General features: G+C 32.2%; 3 protein-coding genes across 6 annotated transcripts; 2 read left to right on the top strand and 1 right to left on the bottom strand.

The window, feature by feature from the left end:
- Positions 1 to 125: 125 nt before the first annotated feature.
- On the bottom strand, positions 126 to 8,726 carry LOC113857377 (ADP-ribosylation factor GTPase-activating protein AGD12-like). Of its 4 annotated transcripts, none has more exons than XM_027489185.1 (9): positions 6,158 to 6,222; positions 5,584 to 5,693; positions 4,128 to 4,209; positions 3,880 to 3,955; positions 2,494 to 2,657; positions 1,969 to 2,098; positions 1,607 to 1,723; positions 1,388 to 1,483; positions 126 to 407 (listed from the first exon to the last, which is right to left on the bottom strand). In XM_027489185.1, the coding sequence occupies exons 2-9, from the start codon at positions 5,621 to 5,623 to the stop codon at positions 126 to 128; spliced, it is 987 nt and encodes a 328-aa protein (XP_027344986.1). In that variant the 5' UTR covers positions 5,624 to 5,693; positions 6,158 to 6,222. The 4 variants fall into 4 exon arrangements, with proteins under 4 accessions (XP_027344986.1, XP_027344988.1, XP_027344987.1 ...); XM_027489187.1 differs by having other exon boundaries at positions 5,620 to 5,693; positions 6,158 to 6,208; XM_027489186.1 differs by lacking the exons at positions 5,584 to 5,693; positions 6,158 to 6,222 and adding an exon at positions 8,690 to 8,726.
- A 1,699-nt stretch (positions 8,727 to 10,425) lies between these two features.
- Positions 10,426 to 18,955, top strand: LOC113857376 (disease resistance protein RPS2-like). Its single transcript, XM_027489184.1, has 6 exons — positions 10,426 to 10,471; positions 11,134 to 11,184; positions 11,601 to 14,637; positions 14,767 to 15,005; positions 15,447 to 15,575; positions 18,386 to 18,955. Exons 3-6 carry the CDS (start codon positions 11,620 to 11,622, stop codon positions 18,633 to 18,635), a joined length of 3,636 nt encoding a protein of 1,211 aa, XP_027344985.1. The 5' UTR covers positions 10,426 to 10,471; positions 11,134 to 11,184; positions 11,601 to 11,619; the 3' UTR covers positions 18,636 to 18,955.
- A 4,013-nt stretch (positions 18,956 to 22,968) lies between these two features.
- LOC113857891 (disease resistance protein At4g27190-like) lies at positions 22,969 to 26,168 on the top strand. Its single transcript, XM_027490161.1, has one exon. It carries the CDS (start codon positions 23,095 to 23,097, stop codon positions 26,089 to 26,091), a length of 2,997 nt encoding a protein of 998 aa, XP_027345962.1. The 5' UTR covers positions 22,969 to 23,094; the 3' UTR covers positions 26,092 to 26,168.
- The last annotated feature ends 1,035 nt before the right edge of the window (positions 26,169 to 27,203 follow it).

Here is a 27,203-nt window from a genome sequence, read left to right as displayed (position 1 = left end):
GTAAAAATTAATTAGAGAAAAGGACATAGAAAGTTTAGTAATTCATTATGGGATGATAGGCCAAAGTGGAATAGAATTAGATAAATTTCTTTAAGAAAATGGGTAGATTAATAACAGTAATTTGCCTAATGAACAAGGGGTATCCACTCGAGTTCTAAGTCTAATTCTCCACATTCGACGTTTTGGAGCTTAAGTGACATCTCTTGTTTAACCTTACCATCAATAATATTGACTGAGCTATCATCTATAAGTGCATTGTCATGGGATTTCAGCCATTTTCCTATCTGCATATCATCAAACATTCCAGCATCTCCAAATGCCAAAGCAGATGTAATCAGGGGCTGAAGATCAATATCTGCTTCCCCCATTATATCATCAGCTGAAAACAAGTCATGATCATACACTTTCTGCAATGCAATGCAGCCAGCTGTTAAAATAAAGTACCCTGTTCTCATACCAGAAATTAATTTTGTATCTTTTCGTAGCCAAAAATAACAATAATAAAAAGAAACACACACAAAGACAGACAGAGACAGCTAGCCGCATCACACATGAAGATCCAAATATCCAACCACCAAACAAGAAACCCAACAGGAGGCTATGAAGAGAAACCTAGCTCCAAACTAAGAATTTGATATCCAGGAAAACTTAATACAATTAAGGTAAGATTTTCATTGAATACAAGCTAGAGAAAAGTGAAACAAAAAAGAGGCATGAAGTCGGAGGTTGTTTTAGTAGTTTGTAACTTTTGTGCTTATTATTTTCTTGGTTTTTTCAGACATTTGAGCATGTTTATCTTTAAATTAGAAAGTGGTCAAGTTATGTAAGAATGTCTCAGAGTATTTTATAATATCTTAGTAAATCTTCCTAAAATCTTTAAACTATATAGTGAAATCAATTATTTATCTAACTGAGGAGGCAATTTTAGCATTTATTTGTAATTTCACTATGTTTTATGGTTTGTGTGCTTATTTGACTAAGGGATTAGGTTTGTACAAGTGCCGTGTGATCCATATAATCGACCATAGTCAAATAAGGCTTGGTGGTGGTTGTTAGATTTGTATCACTAATTCTAGATTAGTATTTTTTTTTTTTTTTATTATTATTATTATAAATAGTAATATAAGTAAGACCATAGGGTTTGAGGATGGTTGATGAAGAGTAGTTACTTGATAGCCAATGTTGAGAAAGGATGTAAGAGAGAAGCATTGAATAGGGTTTGGTTTAAGTATATAATACATGGATTTGGTCTTACAATCATAAAGGTGTCATGCATCGTTGAGGAATTGGGAAGGCCTAGATTTTCTTCAGTGATTTGGCTGTATATAGCAGGATACATAAACAATTTGTTTCTGTTTTCTAACAAGATCATAAAATTCAACCTTACCAAATTTAATATTCCATATTGCTGAGGTACGGACAGCACAAGTTCCTCATTCCAGACTGGATTCAAATTACTCTTTATTACCGTTGTCTGAACAATCTGAGGGCATAGCACCAAAATCAACTCAGAAATAAAATTATCAATGTCTATTACTATTCAACTAAAAATAAAAGATAACGAGCAAAAGTTTCCCTAGAATATATGCCAATGAGAACAACCAACCTGTTGGCCAAGATTCAAGATAACATATGGATCACTTGTCATTATATCTCTGATAGCTAAGTCTGTGCCTTTGATCACTTTAACCTTCAACGTTCCAATAAATTCTACCATTCCTTCCTGTTTTCACCGTAGGTAATCAGTCAAACATCCATGAAAATAATTTCATTGTATTTACTACCAAAGTAGTAAAGTTGGATGCATACAGCAATCATCGTTTAAATAGAATTATCTCAATTAGAAGACTTTCATCTGGGTACAACATCAAATTTACTCTTTGGATTTCATTTATATGCTAACTCAACTTATGGTAAACAGACAAATACATCTACTCTTGAAGGAACTAAAATATAAAATATAATTACCATATTCTGTGAACTACTAGTACTTCGAAAACCAACCACAATCCCTTTGGAAAAACTTGATGAGGTATTGCTTTTTCCTGACACAATGCGCAAACTAGGTTTCAAAAATTCTTGTTGCTCATACTTTGATCTGCAGTCAAAATTGTCACAGTTAAAATGACACTCTTAACTTGAGCATTGATAAGATTGGTATCATTGATGATGCTACCATGAACAATATCTCAATGCCATGCTGATTAATCGGTGGTCAACCAAGGACAAAGTACTGTGATTAAAAAGAGTAGCAGAAAAGAGCAGAAACTCAAGAAAATAAATGACTCAAGTAAAGCCCATTGGTTAAAAAAACATGAGAAGAAAAAAATTGTGTCGAGAGCACAGAAATTCATATCAATATCATCCAATGTTGCCTACAGCTTTACCCACTTTGTGATGATTAGAAATATAATAGATTTCTAAAACATGCCAAGTGATGCTAAGTTTGGTAGATTACATACAGTGCAAAGTGGAGATGAAAATATATCTAACCGGATGAATTTTGCACGCTCCTCATGACTGGCATCTGGTCCAGGTTTTGTATATCCTTCTGGAATATAAGCCTCATAAATTGAATTGGCAGAAGAATTTCCTCCAACTTCAATCATTCCATCTATTTCATCAGTTGACCAGTCATCCAATGTCACAGACAAAATCTGAGTGAAAAAAAAAACATCCCAAGGCTTTAATGCATGACAAGACAAACGTAAATAATAAAGTTCTGCATACTATTAACTTGATATACACAACTTATTAAAAAGAGAGTAGGGGTATAATGTGATCCAAAGAAGCTCCTTGCACGTTGACTTAGTGGTTTTGTTACGCCTTTTGGCACCTTTGACTTTATTACATTCATTATATGAAAATGTTAAATCAGGAGTGAAAAATTGGAAGGGCTGTGAATGCACCGGGTAGAATGATGGTACTACCAATCATTTGGTTATGTGTGAAGTTTAATTTGGCCTAATTTCATGTCACACAAGCTGAAATTGAACTGTAATTGACATGACAAACTTTCTTAAAATAGTCATCAAACATTTCATAAAAAATCCAATTCAATAACTTCAATCATCAAAATAGAAAGTTTACTTCTTACCCAAGAATTACAGAGAATCCTTTCTCACTTTTCACTTATTACAGCTAGAAACTGTACCTAGTAGTTGAGTAGTTCTATATGCTTTAAAATAAAAATTCACTAGCACCTTCTATTGAATGAAAAGTGGACACACTCAGCATTAAGATGACCTAGTTTGCCATATTTTTATTTTCACACATAAAGAAAAATATGCATATTTGACAATGATACCCCCAAATTTCCTTTGTATAATAAAGACCAAGAGAAACTCAAATAGCAAAATCCAGTCGCAGAAGAGCACAATAAATTGAAATTTCACATTTCACTATAAAATATATTGGATATACGGGCCTTCAAAAATTAGACATGATGAGTTAAAACACCTTTGATTTTCAAAGAATAGGCATGAGAAGAGACGCCTTCCTTGTGATAATTTAAGTTATAAATAAGACATTATTTTCCATTCCTACCCTTATTTGCAAAGTTTTAACTTCAAAACTCATAGATCACTAATTTAGTGTTTCTTTTGTTTAAATTTCACAAGATATCACATGTCAATTCGGGCTAAGAATAGGCTGTACATCAAGCATGTGCAACATTAAAAAAAATGCACCCAAACACAAAGCGTTCACTAGACTATTTCATGGGTATAGACATATAAGAGTGATTAATTCTTTCTCACCAAATCAAGCTGAACCAATTTCAAACACGTTATAGAAAATAACTCACCACAAATAAAGGTTATTAATCTTTTGATTTGTAAAATCTTCTTTCTTAAGTAATTGGATCATGAATGGGGCTACCTTTGATATATGAGTACCAAGACTTCTGTGCACACCACAACATTTTAAGCATACAAAAACTCCAATATTGGCTGACCTGAAGAATCAATTAGAAAAATGTATTCATAAGAGGTAGTATGCGCATTTTTCATCATAGTACAATTCATGTAGCTAGTTCCTACAAATTAATTACAAGGATGTCTTATAAATCCTTCACCAAAACACTAAACACTCCCAAAATATAAAAGTGAAAAGGTGAATAAACTTACGCCCATTTAGGATCTGGAGAATTACAATCAGCACAGAAGCGATTATCTTTTTGAACCAATAAATCCTTCAATCTTCTTTTACCTGTAAGAGACCTGCCAATCATTCAACTTCTCAAGAAAAAAAATTGAAAACAACTTTGCATTCACAATTAGACATGGAAATAAGCAAGACAAGCTTTGTCTTTAATGGATTGACCAATTTTTCAAACATAAAGCTTGAATACGGTTTATTATCAAATACAGGCCTTTCCTTTAAGTAAGAAAATGGGCCTAAGCGTTGGTTTTCAAGATATATAATAAGTTGAATTATTTTTGTAAATTGTAATAATATGTTTTTGATTAATATAATGAACATATAACGTGTTGGCCCTTGAGCGTAAAAAGATACATTAGAAGGCCCAAGGCTTAGCCAATTTAATTAAATTGTTTTTCTTTTTGGTTAAAAAAGACTAAACCTGATTTGTTCAGTAAACAGGGTCAAGCCAAGCCTATTGCATGCCAAGCTATAGGCTTATCAGTAGGCCCTTGACAAGCTGTCTAGCCTATTTCCACCTTTGTTTGCAATATCTCTTTATTTCTATTTAAAATTCTAAAGAATCATAAGCTGCAATGCTTAAAATCAAGCTCACTGTGAGTCCAAAAAAACAGTAAGACCAAATATCCCCAATAAAGCATGGTATCTCGTCTCTGGATGCAACCATCCAGTCATTATTTGAAACCACATAGGTATGCACAAAATATAAAAAATGGGCAACCACAAAAACAACAGCAAAATGCAACCTAATAGAAAAGATGGGAAAATCTTGTTTTTTAAGTATTCCCTCAATGGTAGGGTGAAAAAACACTCATCAAGGAACGTGAAGTTTGTCAATAACTACTAAATAAACCAGACAAAAAACAATATCAAGGCATATGTCATCAGAAGAACCAGTGGTGATTGAAACATCATACCAGGATGAATCATTCCCAATTTAATAAAGCTAGAAAGTAGTTGTTTTGAGATAGCTATAATATTACTGTCAGTACTGAATTAAAACATGTTGATACAAATCCTCCAAAACGAGCTTATCTTTAAACTTATCAAGTAAATTTACACTCACTATTGACTTAATTTAAAGTGCATCATAATCTTATCCACTAAATTTCTTAGTGCAAATACCCTTATTCATTCAATTTAGAAACAAACCCAATCAAGGTGAGTTCTTCCCGAAACATAGTACTGCTTTTTTTAGTTCTATTTTTCTTTTTTAAAATTATTGTCATTCTGGATTACCAATGAAGTATTGATTATTACTTTTTCAGTCTCATACCCATATTTATTCTTATCCTTAATGAAGAGGGAGAGCGAGTTAGTGGGGAAAAAAATAAATTACATGTAAATGAGTTTAAATTGACTTTAAATAAGGGTAAATCAAATTAAATACAAGAGAGAATCAAATTAAGTATCATTGCATACTTGAGACAGGCCTCCCAAATTCCAACCGTTTATTACTCATTGCCACCGTTGAAGCCCACAAGGATCCAAATGGACCAAGCTGCAGCTCCAATGATAACAGCCAAGCTAAACTACCTGGAATGAAAGAAATATCTCGTTATAGACTAAAAAGATAAAAGCCTCATGAAATCCTATAATAATAAGACTTTTCTATTACAATAGTCCTTGGTTACTTAATCCCCACCCCCAATAAATAAATATTTGAATAACTATATGATCAATAGAATAACTCCTTGCAGATTAGCTTTTGAGGGGAAAACGATTGATAAATGATAAATCAAACGTCCAAAGTGAGAGTTGAAAAAACAAAATAGTCAAACTCTGGTATTATCAGCAGACATCAAAATTGTAATGTCGTATAGGTGCAAAATATTCAACCTTTTTAGATATATACACGCATTTGGATACATTAATCATTCAAAATCAATAAATAAAAAAATATATTTCAATGAGGTACCATCCATGTGATGAAAACCCCAATTTGTTCTAAACAAAATACTAAAACCAAAGCTACCATAATTTTTTCTCAGCAACCAAACCTTAAATTTGAGATATCTTCAGTAGGAGCAAATTGAAGAAGAACGCAGATGCTTGTAAAACTGTCAGAAAATGTTGGATTCTGGTGTTAGTAAAAGAAAAAAGATACATTGACGAGAGCGAAAAAAAATTCAAATATCAACGTTGGCATTAAACGCAAATGTTCACGTAAAGAAAGGAAAAGGAAAAGGATGAAAGAGAGAGAAACAAACAATTGGGTGTCAGGTAGAGAATACAGAGAAAAATAAAAGAGAATGAAAATTGGGGGGAGTGAAAGAATTGAAGGGATGTGTTTTAAATGCAGAGAGAACGAGACACACGAAGGTGGCGATGCGTTTTTCTCATTTTTTTTATGTCAGAATTTGTTGGCACCAACGTGGAAACAGATAGCTCTTTTTTTATTTGATTTTAATTAGTCTTGTTAATGCATGTTTAAAACGGAATAATTTCGATTAATGACGATAATTTTTTAAAGAATCTATTATCTATAATACTAAGCAAATAAAAAATGTAATATAATCAATCACATAATACAATTACGTTTGGTCGTTTGTATAATGATAATAAAAATAAATAAAATTTTTAAAATATTAAAATGTTAAAAGTCATTAATTAAATTTATTAAAATGTAACTTGTTTAAATATATTTTTATTTCTTATTAGTATTTTAATTTTAGTCTTTTATTTTTTAAATTTACTTTTGATCCTAGTATTAAGGTACATCATCAATAAAAATCAAAAAGTTGAATTTTAAAAAATTTAACACTAAAATTTAAACAATTTTTTAAAATATTAAAATATTATAAAATTTTAAATACATTTTAAAATTTTATAAAAAAATTAAATATATTTAAGTTAAATAAATATTACTTTTTTTTATATGTACATATTTTAACTCCTCATGGAGATAATGTGTGCTGACAGATCCTTAATTGTATCAATAGAATTAAAACTTTCGTCAAATATTTTTTTTATTGAAATAATGTCCATACATGAAAATAAATTAAAATTATGCTCACTTGTACTTGTAATAAATATGTAATTTTGCAATCTCAACTATGTAAATAAGTATTTTTCATTCACGCAATGCCACACATATTTTATTAAATATTATTAAACATAAAACTCAATGTATTAAAAATATTTTGCAACTTTGTATTCTATTCTTAAAGCCTAATGAAAATGTTTGGTCCAATAGAAAAAGAAAAAATGATATTACTATTATACACTTATAATAACAAGTAAATTATAATACAAATATTCTCATAACTTTATCGTACAACTCGAGGCTACCAATTGTATGTCATAACTTCTATCTTTTGTTTTTATTGATAGTTCAAAATTATTGTCACTCTTATTTCATTTTTTTTTCTAAATTTATGTGGGTTTATCTTTATATTATATATATTTTTTGTATTTATTTTAATAAATAAATGATTAATTTATTATTGTCTTAAGTCATCCAAATAAAAAGAAGGAAAGGAAGATATTTTCATATTAAATTATATTTTTATTGATTTGATGAATAGGATGCTGTATATATGTTCTTCCAATTAGACCAAAATTCAGTCAATTATGAAATCGTATAACAGGTGAGAGAGAATGACATACTGCACCACCCCAACATGTTATATATAAAAAACAACTATTGTTACAATACATTTAAGATAACAAACGCATTGTGTTAATTATCTGTTTAAAAAATGCACAACATTCTTCTTATTGCGGTTAAATATTCTGAACCTTCTAATGGTTTGTGGTAGCCAGATAACTTTGCATCATCTCAAATGACCTCCACTATAGGACACTTGATCTCTCATACTCCATTAACATTCCACTGTGAAGACTTTGACCTTGTTCATGACACTAATTCGTGCTTCTCATCTCGGATCTTCTACTCTTTCACATACAATGTTCTTGTTGTTCTTTGCATAACTAATAATCATATCTCTTAGTTAAAGTTCAGACAATTGACAAAATGTAATAGGGAATTTTTCTCTCCCACTTTGTTATCAAGGATCTGCAGAGCAGAGCAAACAAATATTTCATAATTTTTTTCCTTAGTTTTTTAAGAATTATGATGCCCCCGGCGGAATAAATTATCATAGTGCTTTGCATGAATAAACGATGTTCTACCAATAATCCCCACAAGAACATGTTCCATTCCTAAAGTGATGAAAGCGGTTAGAGTCTCTTACTACAATCTCACGGTCAACAATCTTTGCGATAAGCTTTATTGCATTATGACAATCGCCACATACACGTAGATTTTTCATTACTGTAATTGTACTGCCTTCCACCGTGCTAAGCAACCCAAATGCAATTGCAAGCCTTTCACTATGGTAAGACAGCATTTCTTCTTTTTGCTCAATTTCAACATCATGTAAAGTGAATTGTTGATCAGGAACATAACCTAATTCTTTTAACTTCACTCCTAACCAGTCTAGCTTTTGATAAATTTTCTCAGTAAGAGGATGTGACCTATCTGCTGAGAGAAATTCATGCTTTAGTCCTTTTATGGTTAGCCAACTGGATCCTGGTTGTTTTACAACTCCATTATGTTTCATTGTTTTTCGTATCTGAGCCACCTCAGCCCATCTGCCTGAAGATGCATACAAGTTTGATAGCAACACATATGCACCACTACAACCAGGCTTCATTTCGAATATCTGTTTTGCAGCTCTTTCAGCTATATCTAAATTAGAATGAGTCCTGCAAGCACTCAGTAAAACCAGCCATACCATTGAATTTGTTTTCACAGGCATGCTCATCACCAGTTCTTCTGCTTCCTCCAGCTCTCCGCAGCGGCCAAGTACATCCACCATACTTGCATAATGCTCAATTGTAAGCGTAACAGATCTTTTCTGGCTAAAGTATCTGTAGAAGCACCTTGCTTTTTGTAACATCCCAGAACGGCTACAAGCAGAAAGCAAACCAGTTAATGTTATTTCATCTGGCTCAACCCTTTCACGCAACATTTGGTTAAAGAATGCTAGAGCCCACATCCCGCACCCATGTTGTGCACAACCAACAATGACTGAGTTCCATGAAACAATACTTTTCTCACTAATTCTCTTAAACACAGACACCGCATCACTAACATAACCGCATTTACTATACATGACAACAAGAGAACTTCCCACATATGCATCAGTTTCCAAACCCATCTTAATTCCTGCAGCATGGATCACTTTCCCCCTCTCAACATCCTCTAATCCACAAGAAGAATTCAAAGCACTGGTGAAGGAAGATTCATTTGGAAGCATCCCGATTCTCATCATTTCTCCAAACACCCTTAATGCCTCATGATGCTTATCATTGAAACCATACCCCGTCACAAGAGCTGTCCATGCCACCACATTCTTACAAACAGTCTCACTAAAAACCTGGCGCGCTGCCTCCATTTGTTTGCAACTTGCATAAAACGTGACAAGTGAAGCAGAAACAAATTCATCAAAACACCAGTAACCCAGCTTAAACACAGAACAATGAATTTGAAGACCCACACGCAAAGCCGATATTGAAGCAGCAGCAGATAACCCACAAACCAAGCTAGTAGAAGACAGGGCGACACCGGAAGCAACCATGTCACAAAAAAGAAGCAATGCTTGTTCACTCTTCCCATTGTGGTCAAGTCCAGCAATCATGGAAGTCCAAGAAATCACATCCCTTGAAGGCATTTGGCGAAAAAAGCGCAAAGCATCATCAACTCTACCATTGGTACAATACCCATGAATCATGGCATTCCAGGCAGCCACGTCCCGATCCATAGGTGGCATAGCCCAGAACAAGGTTTCGGCTTCCTTTACAATTCCCAAGCGCAATAACCCATCAATGAGGGTAGTCCAAGACACAACGGTTGGGAGGGGCATTTGGTCGAACAGTTTCCTGGCGGTGACGAAATCACCGCAATGGAGACACCCCTTAATGATGGAGTTCCAGGAAACAATGTCCTTAGAAGGGATTTGATGAAAGAGGTTTAAAGCTTCGTGGAGTCTATGGTTGCGTGCATAAGCAAGAAGCATTATAGTGTAGAGTGACACATGAGGAGAAGGTATTTGGTCGAAGATGGCACGTGCTTCGTCTAACCTTTGATTTTGAATGTGATGAGAGAGTATATACTTTTGGGATTTGATATTGAAGGAATTTGGGGCGATGGTAGTGAAAAACAAGGATCTTGAGTTTTGCATATCTATGTGAACCGGTTGTACCCTGCTAAACGGTGTCGTATAAGAGTTCGACTTGGTCCCTTGACCAAGGACAAACAGTGGAAGCACGAATCGTGTTTTAGCATTGGACATAGAAGAAGAAGGTGAGGTTCTGGTGAAGCAGGATTTGATGTGTGCATTTGTAATTCAATGGCATATTACATTTTATTAATTGGTAGTTTCTTTAATATTCTAATTTTATATAATTTCGTGGGAATAACTTACCCTAATATAAAGAATACAAATTCTTCTATATAAAAAAAAAGAATACAAATTCATCAACCGAAGGGCAGTATTGGAAATTTGAAAAGATAAGGCCTTTATACGATTTCTCCCACGCTAGCGACTGGCTTCGTACGTTCGCTTTGCGTTTATCCCGCGACTCCATTGACTTGGCTTGTCCGTTCAGCGTTGGCGTTCATAATTTTCATTTTGTATTTTGATTTTATTGTTTGCTTATCTCTTCCGTAAAGATGAGGGTTAAGATCCGCATAAACTTTCTATGATATTGTTATTTACTTATTTTCATATATATATATATAGCAAATCTGATATTTATTAGCTTTTTAATTGTTTGTTATTATTCATGGTATAAATTCTCAGTTTTAATTAGTAAATTTATATACACTTTTTCATGCTCTAATCTATCTGTTACTCTCCTCAGTCTTATCTTCTAGATTTCTCACTACTTAGTAATTCAATCCGTTGACATGATTGCTACTCAAATCAAGATCTAATCTAATAATCAAAGTTGACCATGATTTAGAGAACGGTTCTATCATGATGCAGAAGAGGAGACATCTCAAGCCTTATACAGGTGCGTAGATTCTGGTATTTATCAAGTTTATCAGCTATAAATTTAAGACATATTTGGTTATTAGGTTACTATTTTAATCATAAAGCCTGGATTGTTGCATAAACTAAATAAACATGTAAGTTTAATAAAATAAAATTTTGAATTGTTGTAAGTAGAATTTAATTATTGTCTAATTATAGTTCACAAATTTCTATTCTGTAAAATTTCTTTAGTTCATTGTAAAATTAATGTTTTCCTTGTGTTGTATTTTTCTTCTTTTCTTCTTGTAATAAAACGATACGGCGAGTTTCTAATTTAAAGATAGAGATTTTTCTATAAATATTCTATCAGAAATAATAAATATTGTGATCGTATAATGATTATATTCACGATCCGCATGAAAATCTATCATCATTATCATTGATATTGTGAACTAGTTTTTCAAGGAGGCTCGACATGCAGCACATGAATCCCTGTCTGGGGAAGGCACGTGATTTTCTCAAAAAAGAAACAGAGGGAACATCGACAATAAAAGATGAATTTTCATACAAAGAGGAGCTGTTAAGTTTGATGAGGATAAGGGATTTTATAAGCCTGTTGTTGACTTACCCAGTCAAATTCGAAGAGGAAGGTATATTAAAGGCTTGGACTAATGCATTTTCTGAATGGAAAGCACAGTTATTGTCAAATGATGACGATGCAATGGTTAAAAAACCATGGCGGGTATTGACCGAGAGGGCACTAACATTTATCGAAGGGCTCGTGCCAGTGGAAATAACGAGTCAAATAAAACGTGGGGAGAGATACATCTTCAACCATAATTATGCAGTACCAGAATCTGTTCGTCATTTAAGCAGTGATCTCGCAGTAGAGCAACTGATTCAAACTTTGTTTTCTGGAGATGATTATGCACGCAGCATGCGCCATGTGAGGCTGTCAACCAGAAATTTTGCTGAAAAAATGGATGTGGTGAACAAAATAGCGCAAGCCTTAGAAGACAAGCACCACAGGTTTGGAATTGATAAGGATTTTCCTAGAGCCCTGTGGATCTATGCCTCAACATATGAGAATGAGAGTAATGCAGAGGATCGAATTCAAGAAGAGATCAGTTTGATGATGACAGAAGAGATGGAAAGCAAAAGAAATTTGGTGATTCTAGTAGACAGAGAAGGTGAGAAAAAGCTAGACCTAGACCCCCAAAAAATGTGTTTTCCCCCTGGAATTGTGGTGTGGATAACAACTGAAGAGGAGGGTAATGAACTTACGAATACAGTCACATGCATGATGGATTTGAATATCAGGACCCAGGATCATCTATTGCCTTGGGAAGTCTCCTGTTACTATGTGGGTAGAATCACAAGCAGATTTTCATCAGGGATCATTCCCTTTTTGGCATGTGAAATAGTTGAGCTATGTGGTGGCCATCTTCTTGCCATTGTTCTTGTAGCTAAGTCTCTAAAGAATGTGGAAAATCTTCAACAATGGGAACGTGCCCTCCAAAAATTAGGGAATCCTTGCTATGATTATATTTACCATTGGAGTGATCGAATTGGCATTAGAAGAGTAATGGTCAATGCATTCGTATATTCTGTTTGGGAAGGCATTAACAAGACACAAAAGCTTTGCCTTGAACTCAGTTTGTTTGTTGACAAAATCAAAATTGGGGTGCCAAGTGAGACCTTGATGTTTAATTGGATTAGTACTGAATCAGCACACGTACAGGAAACGGCACAGCCTTTCTTCACAACTGATTCAGATGATGATGAATTAAAATCCACAAAAGAAGCAGATAATCACATGAGAGAGTTTCTGGATCGTTCTATCTTGTTGCAATGTGAAGGTAGCAGCAATGTGCGTTTGCCGATAGAAGTCTATAATATAATAAAATGGTTACACATCTTCAATCCTTCCATCATAAGGTGTGGTGCATCAGCATTGATAGAGCTACCCTACATTGGACGATGGCGTGATCTTATTAGAATTGAATTGATGGACAACAAAATATGCGAGCTACCACTATCCCCAGATTGCCCCAAACTCAAAGTGTTATTGTTGCAAGGCAACGTTGATTTGATGGATATCCCAGACTCATTTTTCGACCACATGCCTCTGCTTCTATACTTGGACTTATCCAACACTAGTGTAAGGAATTTGCCTCCCTCTATCTCCAAATTGACAGAGCTTAAGAAACTTTATCTCAGAGGTTGTGATCTCTTTATGGAACTTTCACCAAGAATTGGACAACTGAAAAAGCTTGAGGAGCTTGATCTTGATGGGACTTTGATAACATATCTGCCAAAAGAGATTCGAGAATTGATCAACTTGCAAAGGTTGAACCTCTTCTTTGATCGGGAACTTCGTCATGAAAAAGGAAGCAAGCAAATTTACAAGTCAACAATTATTCCTCCGGGAATAATATCAAATCTTACTCTGTTGAACTACTTAAGTATCAATGTTGATCCCGAAGATGAGCGATGGAATGAAAATGTTACTAACATTCTAGTTGAAATTTTTGAATTGGAGAGGTTGGAGACGGTCAATATATATATCCCAAAGACTGATTTATTGGAGCTCATACCTGCACACAAACCAATTGATTTTAGATTGGTAGTTGGTCATCACATGCGGCGTTTCATATCGCGTGTAACACCCAAAGAGGAGGAAAAATTTAAACAATGTGACCGTAGTTTAAAATTTGTGAATGGCGAAAATGTACCAAATAGAGTGAAAAAGAATCTTGGACGATTCAGGGCTTTATACTTGGACCGACATATGACAATCAAGAGTCTATCTGAATTTGGTTTGAAGAATTTACACAGGTTGCAAGTATGCTTGTTGGGGGAATGTAATGAAATGGAAACAATCGTTGATGGAAGTTACTCGTACGATGGATATGCACTTCCAAATTTGGAGTTTCTGAGTGTATTTTATATGAAGAGTTTAACAAGTATTTACAAAGGGCCTCCTCGAATGGATCCTTCCTTTTTACATTCCTTGAAGTTTATGGCACTGCACACTTGTCCCATGTTAACTACCATCTTCTCCTTAGATTTTCTTGACAACCTTTCCTTATTGGAGGAGCTCATTGTCGTAGACTGTCCAAAAGTTACTACTCTGATTAGTTATAACTCAATAAAGCATGTCACACGTGTTTTCCTTCCTAGGCTGAGAAATATATCACTTCTCTATCTTCCTGAATTGGTCAGTATTTTTAATGGATTGCATGTTGGAGGGGCTTTGGAAAAAATGGGATTTTATTATTGCCCAAAACTCCGAAGTCTTTCAAAGACGGAGTTGTCAAGCAAATGTTTGACAATCATCAAAGGAGAAAATAGGTGGTGGAAGTCATTAAAATGGAAAGAGGCTGAATGGGGTGCTGTAGGTAGGCCTAATTTTCTTGATCTGATCTTTTCCCCAATAAATGATGATACTGACATAATGACCCAATTAGCTACACGTAACCACGAAGACCGGGTAATTACTCTTTCCCTTCCTTTTATTTATTTACTTTGAAAGGAAAATTTATTTTTATTTAGTAAACTTCCCTCTAAAAAGAAATAAAAGTTTTACCTATAAACTTTCTCCTCTTATGTTTTCACACAGGGTTCAAAATCCATGGCATGCCAAACAAAGCAGAAAATCCCAGAAACCCAGGAAGAGGTCTTGAATTCTACTAAGCAGGCCTTCGAATTGGTACCAAAGCTCCAGAAGTTTGATGTGATAGTCGTACCTGAAAATAATATGGTAAGTGGTTGTGGGGATGTGGAAGGTTCAGATAGATCAACGGTGCCTGAAGGAGAAATGCAAGGAATAGAATCATCACCCTCGCGACCAAGCAAACGGTATGTAAACTTACTATTATTATTACTGCAATGATGGTGAATTAATCAATGCAATTTTCTCTGCATAATTTTTTTTATTTTTAATTATTTGTCCAGAAAGGAAAAATTATTTATTTATATAAAAATTTAAAATGATATTAACTATTATTATTCAATTAGTATTTATCTTTTCATTTTAATGTATATCCAGAAGTGCACACACAATAGAAATCAATAAATAATAATCTTTTATTAAAAATTACGATGTAGTAATAGTAATACATATTATATTTTTAATATATATTAAATACATATTAAAAAATTGATAAAATATTTATACTATTTGAGTAAGTTAAAAGTAAAAAAGAAACCTATTAATAAAAAACAAATCAGTTAAAATGTTTATCAAATAATTAAATTATTTAATTTGTATATTTTTTTTCTGTGTGTATAAATTAGCAGCAAGAATAATGATGAGGAGAGAAAGATATTGGTTTGCGCACCGGTTGGAAGCACAGAGATACCTCCGGAGGATGGTTTCCCTTGGAGAAAATATGGCCAAAAACAGATACTTGGTTACAAGTTCCCAAGGTATATGATTAATTAATTACTCGATACCAAAACTGGACCCATACTTGCCTATGATCACATGAATGGTTGAAAACATATACTAATTAGTTAGCAATCTACTGCAAAGTTACCTTTTATCTTTCTTTCTATTATCGAGATTTCTAGCTCAAGTCTGAAAACGTTGACTGGTTATGTGCATTTATTTTAGCCTCTTCACCTCACTAATTAATCAGTACATTGACTACTTGGTTAACAACTAGGCCCATTTTTAATTACAACTAAAAACTAGAAGAAAAGAATAAACGGAACAAATGCATTGCTGATGTATCAATAAATTAATTGATTCATGATTGTTCATCTTTTCTTTATAAGAATTAACACATTTTTTATTAGCTTAATTATGTTTTTTGTCCCTATAAATATATGTCATTTTGTTATTAGTCTCTACAAATATTTTTGTTAAGTGGTAAGTAATTTAGAAATTAGTCTGCCGTTAACTCCCTTTCTGTTAAGTGCTGAGCTGACTAAGAGAGAGTCAGCTCAGCACTCTATATAGCGCCACATGGTCATCTTGAGGTCCAGACATAACCTACGTGACATGTTACGTTATTTATTATTTTTTATTTAAAATTAAAATTTACAAATAAATCCCTAATCTATTTTATATAATTGCATAAATTTATTTTTTTTTCTATTTCTTTTTTCTTCTATTGGCACCTCTCTTCCACCCCTACCCTTCCTCTATTCCCCCATAGCCATTTCCTCCCCTTCTCCTTCCTTATGCCGCTACTCTCTTCCCGTCTCCCTCTTTGCACCCATCACTCCTTTTTTTTCCTCCCCGCACTCTACCTTCCTCACCCCAATCCCAATCCCAACCTCCACTCCCCCCTCCTCTCTCACTCTTTTTCGACACTTCTTTTTCTTTCTATATTTTTACCTTTTTTGGCAATTATTTATTATTCTTACCCTTTTCTTACCTTCACCCAGCACCCCTACTACCTGCATCTAGTTCACCACCAAAGTGAGTGAGTACCCAAGCTTCTCTCGCACACCAAACATATTCCAAAATTGATTGCAGATCCGTGCAGAACCTCTTGTTCTCCGAATGCAATCAAGATGATTAATTATAGGTTTCATTTCTCTTTTCCCTTTTCTTTGACTTTTATTTTCGAGACAAGGTAAGGGGTTGCAGATTCAGAATTATAACATAAATTTATATTTTTATGTAGTTTGATTTAAATTTGTGCAACTGCCATATGAATATAGTGCCCAAATCATCAATCATTTGATTTGTAACGTGAATTTATACTTACTTTGATCCCATCTCGTGTATAGTTATTAAACTATTAACATCTGTCTTTGGACATAGCAAGTGCTCCTTTTGCAAGGCATGTGTTAATGATGAGGGGAAGCATTTGAGGATTGGGGTAGATGCAACTGAGATCGTGAAAAAAATACTTTTGCTCAAATCAAGAGATGTAGTGTAATTTATCACAAACATGATTGTAACAACTACTAGAATAATAGAAATAAGCAAGTAAAATATCCATCTGAGACCCTTTTCAAATTCATCTGGTAGCTTCTTCTTCCAACCTTTTGAAAACATGGTGCTCATGTAAGTATTGGATCCAGTTAATATAACTAAGCCTGTTCTGGTACCCGATACCACGTTTATGCCTTGTAATGTTCACAGCTAATCACTCTGATTTTAATTTGGCGTAATGATAGTGGCATGCTTTTCTTCCCAAAAGAAGGAAGGTGAGAAAGGAGAATGGAGCTTTTTAAGTGTATTTTTTAATTTTATATCTTTCTTGTCCATAGTTATGATTGAAATGTTGATTTGTTTGTTTGCGTCATGTAAAATTGAAATTTTGAAGTTGAAAAAGAAAGTGCAGAGCGAAGGAAGGGAGAATTAAATTGGAGTTGAAATAAATTACTATTTGCTTGGGATATTTCTGTGAGCAATGAAACATTAGTCAGGATTTACGGATGGGTTTCAGTGGAGGTACTACAATTTGTCAGCTATCACCTCCTCTTTACTACTTTCTTGAGGCCACAATCTTACATAATCTAAAACAAAAACTACAAAATGCTAATTCCAAGCTAAAAGTTCTTAGCTTTGTGCATAACCTCATTTGGACACAAGCTTTTGCAACAACGCAATCAAGTAAATTTCTTCATTTTTTGACAGCACTAGTATCGATTTTATTCCTCATTGTCATGGGGTGTGAGTGAGAGAGTGTGGGTGAAGGAGAGGAGTGATGGTGCAAGGAGGAAGAAGGAGAGGGAGTGGCCATGGAGGAATGGAGAAGCGGTAGAGGTGAAAGAGAGGTATCGGTAGAAGAAGAAAAGAATGGAAAATAAGAAGAATTTTTATGTAATTATATAAAATAAGTTAGAGATTTATTTGAAAATTTTTATGTAATTATATTAAATAAAAAATAATAAATGACGTGGCATGTCACGTAAGTTATGACTGAGCCTCAAGACGGCCACGTGACGTTACGTGGAGTCAGTTCAATACTCAACATAGAGAGAGTTAACGGTAGAGACCAACTCTTAAATTACTTACTTTAGAATGACTACTTTCTAACAAAAATATATATAAAAACTAATCATAAAATGACATATATTTATAGAAATTAAAAACATAATTAAGCATTCTTTATAATTATAAGTTGGTATTTATTAAAACATATAAAATTATGTGAAACTCATTTAATGAGTCTCATGTGATTTTGTAAGTATTGAAAAATTTTAGTCAAATAGCAATGAGAATGTGCTAGCATCTATATCTTTCTTTCTTGTTTTGAAATGTTTCTATTTTCCAGGAACTACTACAGGTGCATCTACCGATATAAATGTGAGTGTCTAGCCCGGAAGCTGGTACAACGACTTGACGATGATCCTAACATGTTTGAAGTAACATACCGAGGTGAACATACCTGTCACGCGTTATCAACATCAGCATCATTTCCATTAATTACCACAAAGTTAGGTAATATCTCAAAGGACATGACTCAAACTCAAAGCACCAGTTCTCAAGAACCATTTAAGAGAGATTGTCCACAGCAACAGTGACGGTGTTGATTCCCCTACTTCAAAATGTGGTACTGATTATTTGGGGACTAATATGGCTGGTGAGGTGCTCAGCCTAGATAACAACATAGAATCTCTCTTTCCTCCAACTATAGATGAAGGGGAAATAGATGATGAGATGGGAAGCTGAAAAAATTGTAATTAATTTTAACTATAATTCACTTTCCAAGGATTTTCCCTTATTAATTTATAGATATACCATGGCTTAACAAGTAGGTCAGTGTTTATGCTATATATGTTTGTGTTTAATACTTGACCAATACATAAAAGAGATAAACAAAGTTGGGGTTTACAATTTTTTTTACTCTCATGTAATATTTAGTATTTTGCACAATAAATACTATATGTATTTTAGACAGTTTATACTGACATTAAAATGATTAGGGCAATATCAGTTTATTATTATTATTATTATTTTGTAATATTGATTTATGAACTGTTATTTTATTTTTAAGTGTTTTGTTAATCTTTTAATCTTTTAAAACTTAAAGATAAGTAACTAATAATAGTAAAATTTTAATAAAAAATATTTATTATATTTTTATAATTTTAATACAATAAATATGTATTTTCATAAAAAATATGTTTATGAATATTTAAAATAAAAAAAATCCTATTTTTAATACTATTTTAGTGTTTTTCAAATTTTATATTACTATAATATCACTGTCTTATTATTTTTCATGATTTTTTACAGTACCGAATGACAGTTACTTTTTTTTTTTGTAGGCATAAAATAAATGACGCTATCGTCAAAATAAATTATTATTTTGACAGTGTTTTAATAAAATATTCATTAATTTATACAAAATTATTGTATAATTATAGAAATAAAATATAATTTATAATATTTTAATAATATAATATTATTATCATATATTATATTAATTTAGCATTATATATATTACTATAACAATAAATTAATATTACAAGATCAAAATACATTCATACTTCTTGAAATTTAACATTTTTTTACCCTACAGAAAATCCTTTTAATTTATGTAATACATAACGCTACATATCCTTTTTATTACACAAAATATTCCTAATTTCTTATCCAATTATATTAATTAGAATAAGTTAAAGTGATGGAAAAAAGAGAGAAAGATTTAATGAAATTTTGTTAAATTCGTGAAAATTTTTTAAAGAGAGCGAGAGAAATGTATAAAACAACAATGCTTTATTTTTTATACGAGAATGTGAGAATAAATTTTAATTATTGAATGTTATTATAAATAATCAAGATTAAAAACATATAAGATATATGATTTTTTTTAAAAATTACTAGTATTTTTTTATTTTAAAATTGAACAAAATTAAATCACAAACACACTTGAAAAATATTATCCTTAATTAGATATTAAACACTACTTAAAGTAGTGACTAAGTTTATAAACCCTCTTTTTCTTTCATTTTTATCTTTGTTGAAGGTAAACTGTGTACGTCGTTGGCTAGTCAGGGTCTTTGGCTTGTCAAGCGGGGCTTGTCAAGGTCTTTGGCTTGGTATGTACGTCGTTCTATCAGGAAACATTGTTGATCTCAGAAAAAAGATGGCTTAAACTTACATTAGTGGTATTGTTCGCTCCATCCCAATGACTGTAACTTAAATGAAGATCTGATATAGTAATCAAAGGGGAGCATGATTTAGGAACCCCTTCATGTATCTGATTGATACTCTTTTTTGTACAGGGAGGCAATCTGCAACTTGCTAAGCTTTTCTTCTACTCGGTTTCGTTGATGACGCAGAGGAACTCATCTCAAGTTTAAGATAAAGTGAGTAGATCCTTTTAATACCACTTTGAAGCCTTCAATTCAAAGCTATCAAATTCTGTAGATGGCCCATTTTTTCTGCTATTAAAGAGAATTTTCAATACATTCCAACCCAAGTTTTCTTTCTCTTCTTCAACACTCGTTTACTTTAAAGTTAAATAAAATTAAATTTTAGTTATTAATATATATATATATATATATATATATATATAATTTAGATCATATATTTTCATTAAAATGTGTATTTTTATTAAAAGAAGATGAAAATCTTTTTTTTTCCTAGCTTTTTAACAAATTTAGAATTCACTATTTCCCTATTGTGATCCACAGTTTCTCAAGTCATTGATCATTGGCCGAAGACAGTGGCGGTTTGAAATTATCAATTCAGTGCGATAGAAAATAATTAGTGCTACTTTATTTCAAAAGTAACATTTCAGGTGTGTGTTACCCTAAATTTCTTTTTATGAATATCTTATCAATTTCTTTTTATTTACATAAATTTGAGAAATAATTTTTTTTAGTATAAATTTAAAAATTTTTACAATCAATCTGAATCTTTCATTTAAAATGGTCATTGAAATAATAAATTATAACTTATTAAATTTAAGTTAAATAAAAGATTCAGATTGAATGTAAGCGTTTTTAAATTTATAACCAGAAAATCTTGCTTATATATATATAATTGAATTTTTTATTTTATTTTTAAATTTTAATTTGTTTAATTTTTATTGTGTTTTGTTTTTATTTGATGATTGAATGAATCTTTTTAAATGTAATAAATATAATATTTTATTATTTAAATATGTCTTAATATTATTTATTAAAAATTTTAGTATATAATATTCTAATAATTTTTAAAAGTACTACAAAATTTATCTTCGAATAAAATGTGACACCAAATAATTTTTAATTAAATTAATTTTAAAAGGGTAACAGTTTTAATAATAAAAATTAGCAAAAGCAAAAAAATAATTCTTTCCATTTTCATCGTATGGTTCCATATTAAAAAACATTTTTTTTTTGTGAAAGATAGGATAGTAAATAATCTAAAAAATCTAAAATAGTATTAATAGTTATAAATATTTGTTCCAAAAAGTGAAAGAATTAAATAAAAATAATTGATTGTCAATTAATTAGTAATTTCAAAATTTGTCATACATAGGAAGTAGTAAAGTTACATCATGCTGTTAGTGCATACTGGGAAAAACTCATTCAAGAGGGAAGACACTCTGATCTAAATGTGTAAGGGATGGTTAGTATTAAAAAAATTAAAAAATAGTATTAATTAATACTCTATCCTAAAATTAGTATTAGTAATTAGAAATATTTGTTATTAAAAAGAAAGAATTGAATTGAATTGAAAAAAATAAGTAATCAAATTTAGTAATAATAACAATAAATTGATAAAGTTTTAGTAATTATTAGAATTATAATTATCTATATTTGTTTGAGAAAGGAAGAGATTAAATGGAAATAAAAATCAGTTAATATTTTCTAAAATTGTATTTATCATTCACAAGTAACATACTGTAAAAGACTCTAATTTAATATATAAAGGTTTAGAGGTATTCGTTTCCATCATTATTTTCATTTTGTTTTGTATTTGATGGGTTAATGAATTTCTCAACAAATGTAGTGCTTTGATTTTTTATTTTATTTTTTACTTTAATATGACATATAAGACAAATTGATATGGAATATTAAATTTATAAAATATTATTTTTAATAATTTTTATTACAAATAAATTTATTAATCTAATTATCAATTTATATATTATAAATAAGAGTTAATCGTTTAGAAAGTGAAGTTATTTCTATTGTTGGAATGAACTTACTTTTTGCTCATTTTATTAATTTCGTTCTAAATTGTGGAGATTAAATTGTTACTTAATCTTCTGTTATTATTTTATATAAATTTTAATATTTTTTTTGTGAATACTTAATTTTACATCTATAAAAAATATCTTCATTTTTTTAAATTTAGTTTATTTTTATATTAATTATTGACATTTAATTTTTTTTTTGAAATTATACCTTAAAAATATTTTTTTAAAATATCTAATTTTTATCATTTTGATATATAAGATTCATAGTTATAAAGCTAAGTCAAATTATCATTTTCGATATTTTTTATCCTATATCTATATAATTATTTACAAAAATATAGAATTTTATTATTTTATTATTAAATGATATGTATATTTATTATAAAACAAAATACTTGTGAATTGCACGGTTACTAAACTAGTTAAATATAAAAATTTATAAAGTAAATTAAATTTAAAAAATGTTATATAATTGGAAATTTAAATTATAAAAAATTAATTCATAATTACTATGATAGTATTACATAATTCTTGATGGATAAAATTTATTATTTTAATATATAATATATATTGTATGTAATAGGTAGTTGTTAACTAATATGCTCAAGACATTGTACAAGGACTGGATAAAATAGAATTGGAAATGCATAAATGATCAATTCAAGAGTGGTAAAAAGTAATGATTAGCTTTTTATATTAACTAAAACAGATATATTATGTATGGTTCAAAGTTCTATAAAGCTAATGTCTAAATTTGTATATGTTCATTTGGTCCATTATATAATTGTAACCTCCTCTCTTTTTTTTTTTTTCTTGTTAACATGTTATAGCCTTGAAGTATCACAATGTCTGGGATTGAGCTTGTCGTAGACCCTGTTCTAGCAAAGGTTGCGGCATTTGGTGCTGCAGAACCATTTACTAAAATTCGTGACAAAATTGCATCTTCGATCAGCTTGGATAACCACTACAACACTTTGGTCGAATATACGAAGAAACTAGTTGCAATGAAAGAGGATAGAGAGAGGGAAGTTCAAAGGCAGAACCATAAAGACACCACCAGTGCTTACAAACTGTGGACAAACATGGTAACAGAGGTTGCAAGAGAAGTGCAGCAGTTGAAAGTTAAATACGACGCAAAAAAGCTACCTTGGTGGTGTATCCTACGTCGCTCACGCTTGAGCGAAGAAATGGCTGAAAGGTGCAGAGATATTTATAAACTTTTGTACGATGAAAATTCAAGAGATTTTCTAGTTGATAAACCTCCAGAGTGTGTCCTAAAGCAGTTAAATGTTCCACAGATAAATGGATATCCAACCCTTCAGAGTGCCTTCGAAAGTATTCTGGGTTTCCTGAAAAATGGTAAGATCAAAGTCATTGGTGTGTGTGGGACAAAAGGGGTGGGGAAAACAACAATCTTGCGGAGCCTAAATAACAATGAAGAGGTTGCTAAACTGTTTGATATTGTCATTTTTGTCAAAGTTACAACTGATGATCATAAGCTTCAACTTCAAGAGAAAATTGCTAATCGATTGATGCTGGACATAGAAAACATCAAGGAGCAAAGTGATGATGTCGCAAGAAGAATACACAGAGAGTTAGAGAACAAGAAGTATTTATTGATTTTGGATGAGGTTGAGGACGTCATTGATTTAGAGCTGTTGGGAATTCCAAGTAATAAAAATGGCAGCAAGGTGGTGATTGCCACTCGATTACCTCGCGTTTATAAGTTGAATAAGGTGGAGAGGGTGATCAAAGTGATGGAGCTATCTCACGATGAAGCATGGAAGATGTTTAGAGAGACAGTTCGTGCCATTAGTCCTGTGGTCGATTCCCTTGATATTCAACCTATTGCAAAACTTGTGTGCAAAAGGTGTTCCCGTCTTCCACTTCTCATTCACAAAATAGCAAATTGTTTTAAATTGAAAGAATCTGCTTCTAGTTGGTGGTCGGGACTTGAGGATCTTCAACCATGGCCAGAACTTCAAAATCAAGGTTTAGAAGAGTTGTACTCATGTTTGAAGTTCTGTTATGACGATCTCAGAGATAAAAAAAAGCAAAAATGCTTTCTATATACATCATTGTATCCTGCAGATAGCAAGGTTTACACTAGCTATTTAGTGGAGTGTTGGGCAGCACAACGCTTACTTGGTGATATAAATGATACAAGGCGATACCAAAGTGCACGCAACTGTGGTGTTGACATACTGGAGCACCTTGTTAATGTCTCTTTACTGGAGAAAGGGGAGCAGATGATGTATGTTAGTATGAATGATTGTACGAGACAATTTGCTTTACACATATCATCTAGAGATCCTGAGTGTAGTTTTTATCTCCAAGATGGTGAAGAGTATGAAAGTCATCCAAATTCAAGAGCTTGGCATGAGGCTAGGTGGGTCTCCATGGTTCACAGAAAATCACTTGATTTACCAAGGCAAGATTGTAGCATGGTTTTGACATTGCTGTTGCGCAATAATTCAAAACTAACTACAATACCACCAACTTTTTTTGAGAACATGAGTGGTCTACTTCTCTTAGACTTGTACAATACCAGGATTGCAAAGCTGCCATCGTCTCTATCAAAATTAACTGATCTAAGGGGTTTATTTCTGAACAGCTGTGAGTTCTTGGAATCATTACCATTTGAAATAGAATCACTTCAACTTCTAGAGGTACTTGACATTCGAGATACTAAGGTGACTTTCATACCTCTACGTATCATGTGCTTAACTAATCTAAAATGCTTGCGAATTCCATTCATTACAAGTGACGAACACAATGAAGCTCAAAATGTTCATGTGATTTCAAAGCTTCATAGGTTAGAAGAATTAACCATTCAAGTCATATCCTATGAGCGATGGTGTAGGGATGCTATAAATGTCCTACAACACGTGGCTTCTTTGGAAAATCTGACTAATTTCAAATGCTTCTTTCCCTCTGTCATCATTCTTGGAAATTTTCTTTCGAGAAGTAAGTCATGGAGAAGTTGTAAGCAAAAAAACTCATTCAAATTTGTTGTGGGATGCCAAGACTCAAGACAATCTCAAATACTTGAATGTTTTGAGTATAAAATTTCTAATTATTTGAGGTACTGCCACGGTGGACAGAAGGATGACTTGACAATCAGTGAGATACTACCAATAACTGATGCATTTGAATTAGTTTGCCATAAAGATATCAAAAAGTTGTCAAATGTTGACATTAAGTGTCTGGAACGCATCCGTGGTCTTTTGATTAAAAGATGCAACAGAGTTTCAGCACTTGTGTCAGGCAGTACAAGTGGCAACCGCATTAATGGAATTCAAATTGAAAACAAAGCCATGTTGCCTAATTTGGAGCAATTATATTTAGAAAATTTGCTCAGCTTAAAATGTGTTTTTAGTGGTCCTCTGCCTGGTGGAACCTTTTCCAAATTACAGACTTTGTCATTGAAGAATTGTCCATCCTTAAGTAAAATTTTTAAAAATGAAGCAATTCAACATTTTTCAGAACTACAGAAGCTGACAATTGAAGATTGTTCAAAAATTGAGGAACTTATCACCTTGAGAGGAGACACTGAAGGAGAAAAGGAAGTGCTTCCAAGGTTAGAGATGCTTCAGCTGGTTAACTTGTCTAGCTTCAAAATCATATGCTCAACCCATACATTGGCTTGGTCCTCTTTGGAGCAATTAAGGATACATAATTGTCCTGAGTTGAAAACTTTACCGTTTGACACTGCTAATGCAGCCAACTTAAAGTACATTAAAGCTAAACAAGAATGGTGGGATGAATTGGAGTGGACAAACAATGTGGTGCATCAGCGATTACAGCCCATATTTGTTGCCTCTAATGAGTATTTTCCTTAGATATTATATTTCATGCTTGTAATAATTAATGTTAGATGTAAAAATAAGATGAGTTTGTTGTCTTCCCTTAGCTTATTGCAAGAAACTAAAGAAAAAATGGCTTGGATTGCATTTTTCTTTTTATGGTTTGCTGTGTTTTACAAAAAGTTTGTTGTAACCTATATTTGTATACATGTGTTGTTAATATGATATATTCTGCTCGTTGGTGCCCTTCCTTTCATATGACATGAAGACTTAAGGGAGATTCACTGTTCAATATTCAAGTTTGGATTGTTCAATATTAGAAATCCGATTTGAGAAAGGATTGTATTAAGTGAGAAGTGTGAACATTAAATTTTTGTCTAAATAATAAAAAATATCTCAAAAATGAAAATTGAAAAATAGTTAATCATTGATTAATCAATTTGCATCATTGAAAAATCCCATCTTTTAATTGTTTTTTAGGTGGTGCCCACCTTGGAAAATTTAACAATTGGTAGCCACTGACTCTCTGCAACAAAGCTGCTTTCTTTGTTCTTTTGTGTCATTGCCATGTAGGATTTTTTTGTCTGTATAGGGTTAATGGAGAAACAAATTCTCCATATGGGGCTCTTTTATAACAAATTCTGTGTTTAGGGTGGAGAATGACAGGTGAAAGCAAGGTCGGAAGATACATGGCCGACACAGGAATTATTTTTTTTTTAAATTAATAGTGTCGTCAAACTTAAAACTGATACTTTAAAAAATTTTAACGGACAAATTTTTATAACACTAATTTACGGCTGCGAATTAGACACATAGAAGATCTCCAGTGTGTTGGACGGCTCAGATCCAACTTTAGTGTTGGAACTGTGTTTGACAACACCAGTGTCGGCATGTTCAGGATCGACACACGTCCATTAGTCTACGTGGCAATCTTGCAGGAGTAACGCCGCTCGCCCCTCCATTTCTCCCACTTCTGCTGTGTTGTTCATCTTCTTCATTGTGCAACTGTAAAATTTTAAAAAATTTGGCAAAACGAAAATGCAAAAGAAGGGGCGAACGGTTTTGGCATTTTTAAAACTTTAAAAGGTAAGAATAAAAGATCGTTTTGTATATTAGATAGAAATATGAATATTTTTTTGAAGAAAATA

This window comes from Abrus precatorius, unplaced genomic scaffold, assembly GCF_003935025.1.
Source record: "Abrus precatorius isolate BTA unplaced genomic scaffold, Abrus_2018 Scaffold2, whole genome shotgun sequence".
Classification (NCBI taxonomy): Eukaryota; Viridiplantae; Streptophyta; class Magnoliopsida; order Fabales; family Fabaceae; genus Abrus; species Abrus precatorius.
The sequence above is the reverse complement of the archived record's forward strand: the minus strand, read 5'-3'. Positions and strand labels throughout refer to the sequence as shown.

What these genes read in the sequence shown, in the direction of transcription:
- LOC113857377 (XM_027489185.1), bottom strand. Translation starts at nt 5,623, where the DNA reads ATGAGTAATAAACGGTTGGAATTTGGGAGGCCTGTCTCAA. An exon ending in CTAGTAGTTCACAGAATATG is followed by an intron (nt 1,724 to 1,968) that starts GTAATTATATTT and finishes CGGTGAAAACAG; the next exon opens with GAAGGAATGGTAGAATTTAT. An exon ending in TCTTGAATCTTGGCCAACAG is followed by an intron (nt 1,484 to 1,606) that starts GTTGGTTGTTCT and finishes CTATGCCCTCAG; the next exon opens with ATTGTTCAGACAACGGTAAT.
- LOC113857376 (XM_027489184.1), top strand. Translation starts at nt 11,620, where the DNA reads ATGCAGCACATGAATCCCTGTCTGGGGAAGGCACGTGATTTTCTCAAA. An exon ending in CCCTCGCGACCAAGCAAACG is followed by an intron (nt 15,006 to 15,446) that starts GTATGTAAACTT and finishes ATAAATTAGCAG; the next exon opens with CAAGAATAATGATGAGGAGA. An exon ending in CTTGGTTACAAGTTCCCAAG is followed by an intron (nt 15,576 to 18,385) that starts GTATATGATTAA and finishes TCTATTTTCCAG; the next exon opens with GAACTACTACAGGTGCATCT.
- LOC113857891 (XM_027490161.1), top strand. Translation starts at nt 23,095, where the DNA reads ATGTCTGGGATTGAGCTTGTCGTAGACCCTGTTCTAGCAAAGGTTGCG.